Source organism: Gregarina niphandrodes (genome assembly GCF_000223845.1).
Source record: "Gregarina niphandrodes unplaced genomic scaffold scaffold00027, whole genome shotgun sequence".
NCBI classification, from domain to species: domain Eukaryota; phylum Apicomplexa; class Conoidasida; order Eugregarinorida; family Gregarinidae; genus Gregarina; species Gregarina niphandrodes.
The window spans coordinates 6,813-10,790 of NW_011645796.1; the positions used below are offsets into that span (position 1 = coordinate 6,813).

At 53.0% G+C, this 3,978-nt stretch overlaps 3 protein-coding genes across 3 annotated transcripts; 2 read left to right on the top strand and 1 right to left on the bottom strand.

The window, feature by feature from the left end:
• Positions 1 to 82: 82 nt before the first annotated feature.
• GNI_114780 (hypothetical protein) lies at positions 83 to 1,120 on the top strand (the record flags this gene model as incomplete). Its single annotated transcript, XM_011133344.1, has 1 exon — positions 83 to 1,120. One exon carries the CDS (start codon positions 83 to 85, stop codon positions 1,118 to 1,120), a length of 1,038 nt encoding a protein of 345 aa, XP_011131646.1.
• Positions 1,121 to 1,297: 177 nt separating this feature from the next.
• GNI_114790 (programmed cell death protein 2) lies at positions 1,298 to 2,446 on the bottom strand (the record flags this gene model as incomplete). The annotated part of the gene is made up of 1 exon (XM_011133345.1): positions 1,298 to 2,446. One exon carries the CDS (start codon positions 2,444 to 2,446, stop codon positions 1,298 to 1,300), a length of 1,149 nt encoding a protein of 382 aa, XP_011131647.1.
• A 322-nt stretch (positions 2,447 to 2,768) lies between these two features.
• On the top strand, positions 2,769 to 3,942 carry GNI_114800 (DNA ligase; the record flags this gene model as incomplete). Its single annotated transcript, XM_011133346.1, has 4 exons — positions 2,769 to 3,080; positions 3,117 to 3,244; positions 3,339 to 3,424; positions 3,524 to 3,942. 4 exons carry the CDS (start codon positions 2,769 to 2,771, stop codon positions 3,940 to 3,942), a joined length of 945 nt encoding a protein of 314 aa, XP_011131648.1.
• Between the last annotated feature and the right edge of the window lie 36 nt (positions 3,943 to 3,978).

Genomic DNA, 3,978 nt, shown 5'->3' on the forward strand with positions numbered 1-3,978 from the left:
GGCGGCCCAGACAGAGCTCGCAGTGAAAACCTCGGAGGCAAGTCCACTGGCCAGTTACCAGGCCAGGGACGCCGTGTTAAGCATGGCGCTGGTGGATTCCGACTCCCGCGGCCCGCTGGTGGTACTTGGGGACTCCAGCGGACGCGTCGTGCTCTGGCGTCCGGGGGCGGACACGGAAGAGTTCGTCTTGGACCTGCTGCGGCCCGTGCCAAGTTTATTGATTGTGGGACGCAGCCGGCTATTGGTCGCGACCGGGCGGAAACTGCTCGAGTTTGACCTGTACACGTGTGTCCACCAGTACCTACAGAACGACCGGGTGCCGCTGGTGCGCGAAATGCTAAAGGCCGACATCTGGAACCAACCAGACACGGCGGCCGGCAATGCGCGAATGGATGGCGATGCACAGGCGAGTGAAGGTGTGCACACGAGTGAAGGTGTGCAAATTGGTGACATAAAGACCATGTTGGTCAACGAAGGCCAGACGCTCCTGGCGGGCGTGGTCGACCAGTCGTTGGTGGTGTGGGATGTGCTGACACGGGCAGTAAAGTACGTGAATGTGAATGAGCAAATTTATTCGGTTCAGTTCGCCCTAAACAAGCCTACGTTGAAAAACCTATGTGACGACGCCATGCCTGCCAGGCTCCCGACTTCCAATCCGCAATTGTTCGTTCCACCCCAACTTCAAACAACAGCCTGCGTCACGGGAATGCACAGACAGCACGTGTTTGCCGAGCCGGAAGCACTCACAAAGCTCTTCGATGCATACATTGAGTCTTCACTCTACGTCTCGCGAAAGCGTCCCCTCGACCTCCCCCGGGACCAGCAGTTCGCCGTTAACGCAGTTATTCAACTCGAAATGAAGAGCACACAACTTTCACAAGACCAAGCAATGAAAGAAAATAAATTACAGAGACTTACTACCTTCTTCAAAGCATTGGACCGCCGACCAGTATGTCCCCCTGTCGACCGACATCAACCTGGAACCGATACCTCCCATCTACTTCGGCTCATGTATCAGTCTGTTAACCCACTCTTACCCGGGCCGGTGAAAAGGCCTTCAAAATTTAAGCAAACCAAAACTGCCTATTTCGTCCCGCCAGCAAGCTGGACCAAACAGTAATCCCGCCATCAAGCCGACCGCCATCCAACGAGCCAAGCAACACGGCTGGTTGGACCCGTTCCGCGCGGCGTTATAAATTAGAACCACGCGGTTTTATAAGACGCAGAAGTTTTTTATATGAGGTTGTGGTGTGCAACATTCTTTATGCAGCACCCCTAGCGTGTGTCATTGCTGTGGCTACTGGTCAATTTCCCGGAGCTGAATCTTAACGTCCACTGTAGGGTCTCTTTGCTTGTGAACGAATTCAGAAACTAGGCCTTGGGAGTCACAATCATTCGAGCAAGTATATACTGCGAGGATGCCAAAGGCCAGTTCCAGGTTGGTGAGCACATTCAAGCTGTCAAGGAGCGATGACTGCACCTGAAATTCGAACCTTCGCGGCGCCCCACACGCTTCACATGCCGGGACGGCCGTGCAAACATCCTGCGAACAAAACCACAACGGACAGCCGGCCCCGTACCGGATCACGTGGCTGGGCATAGACTCCATGTAGTTGATGTATGCGTCCAGGACCGCGTCCTGGTTAATCTCCGGCACCTTGTTCATCTCTCGCACGGGCCCCACAACCGGGTGCTCACCATCGTCTTCCAACGCCGCATCGTCTTCCAACGCCGCATCGTCTTCCAACGCCGCGTCATCCGAATCAGCGGAAACTGGAGACGCATTCTGTTCCAGAGCCACGCCGGTTTCGACCTTTGCCAGCACGTCCATATGATTATCCGGTTCCGTCTCCGGATCTTTCGTATCTGGTTTTTCCGTCTCCGGCTCCTCCGTGATTAGGCACTTTTGTGGAACTTCTTCTTCGATCCAAATGTCCGACCGCGGTAGCACCGGGCTTTGGTCGAGGTATCCGGCCAAGTAGTTCTGACACCGCAGGTGTAGCGGCGCTCCCTGCGCCTGGGGCTGCCTACGCGTCGCTGTTGTTTCCTGCGTCGCTTGCGTTTCCTGGGTTGCAGGCAAGAGACACAGGCGGCAGCACGAGGTCTTGAGTTGCAGGGTCAAGCGCTCGATGTGGCCGGTGTCGTCTTGGGGCCGTGGTGGCAGCCATTCGTTGAGTTGCGGTGCCAGCGCGCGGTATGCTCGCACATCCTTGCCGCAGGACCAGCAGCTCAGGACGTAAATCATGCGGTGGAAGCCGTTCTCACTGGGACTATAAATCTGACACAAGAACACTAGCGGGGTGCTGCAATGTGTGCAACTCAGCATAGACGGCACTTGCGCCGGGCTCAACCAACCTGGAAGCCCTCCACAGCGACTCTGCAGCCACCGCTCGACCTCGCCCTCATCGCCGCTTTCTTCCCGAGTACAGTAGCCCAAACACGGCATCGGCTCCGGGAACACACAATTTTATTTCCATCTCTCCCGGGCATCCCTTTCTCCAGGCATCCCTGCCTCTCCGGGCATCCCTTTCTCCGGGCATCCCTGCCTCTCCGGACATCCCTTTCTCCAGGCATCCCTGCCTCTCCGGACATCCCTTTCTCCAGGCATCCCTGCCTCTCCCGGGCATCCCTTGCAGTTGGAATTTTGTGGAAGCTTCTTTCCCCCATTCTTTTTCCCATGTGGGGTGTTGGTAACTATTAGCGCGTTCACAGAGTTAGGGTGGCATGACACAGTGGCATAAATTTCCGGGACTTGTTGAGTTCCGAGGATGATCCTGTTTCAGGATTTGTGTGAAGTAGGAGAACGAGTGTGTGAAGTTAAAGGTACTACTGGTCGTCGTATCCTATACGAGTTTATACAGCGGTCTAAAGAGGGTTTAGAATTTGATGAGTTTTACATATTTATAAGACTCGTTCTTCCGCAGTTGGATGATGTGAGAAAGAGTTTCGGATTGAAGGAAGTATTGTTGGGTAAGATATATTCTGAATTACTATCTTTGAATGATACGGAGATGAAACGGCTTCGTTATTATAAGGACCCCAACAAAGCTCTGGCCAATATCAATACGCCTAAAGGCATAGTAAGACAGACATCTTATCAATTGTCATGATTGTAGCAAGTCGGAAACTTTCCTTCTGTTCTTTACTATACGCTAGCATCCAGACTTTCCTGTACGGAGTCGAGCATGACCATGGTACAAGTCAATGAATGGCTGGACCTACTATGGGGCAGCCAAGATGACAAGTAATTAGATTCAGCCTCCACCCCTCGGTCTGATACACACCCCTGAGCCTCCACCCCGTGATTGATTGATCGTGACTGATTGAACGTTTTGTAGCAAAAGGAGATATGAGTTGTTCCAGAGGATCATCAATGAGTGCCCACCATTGCACCACAAATGGATTGTGAAACTTGTATTAAAGAGTACTACTTCTCACCACCACTCTCTGGTGGGCTATAACCACTCTCTCTGGTGGGCTATAACCACTCTCTCTGGTGGGCTATAACCACTGTCTCTGGTAGATCTGGAGTTTTCAATTGGTTATGAAACTATTCTGAAAATGATTCATCCGACTGGTGCAGAATTGTATAACAGTAATGGACAATTGAGGTTAACATTGGAAGAGGTTTGGTCCAAGACCACTCCCGCTTCGCTTCCCTTGGCCGGCGGTGTGACTCGCAATCCTAAGCCTATGTTGGCCAAGGCCGTGTCGCTGGAGCAGGTCCCGAATACCTGCAGGTCGCTCGTTGATGGGAGTATGACTGCCGTCGCGATCGAGCCCAAATTAGACGGCGAAAGACTGTTGTGCCGTTATAAACGTGCTTCTGAAGACGATGATGTTGAGCTCCTCTTATACACACGCAGCGGCAACAGCGACTACCCATCAATGTACATACCGTACTTGAAGACCTTCTTCGATGGCGCTATTTCGTCCACGTGAGTACCCCTACCCTGAGAATCACCCCCCCCCCGAGTA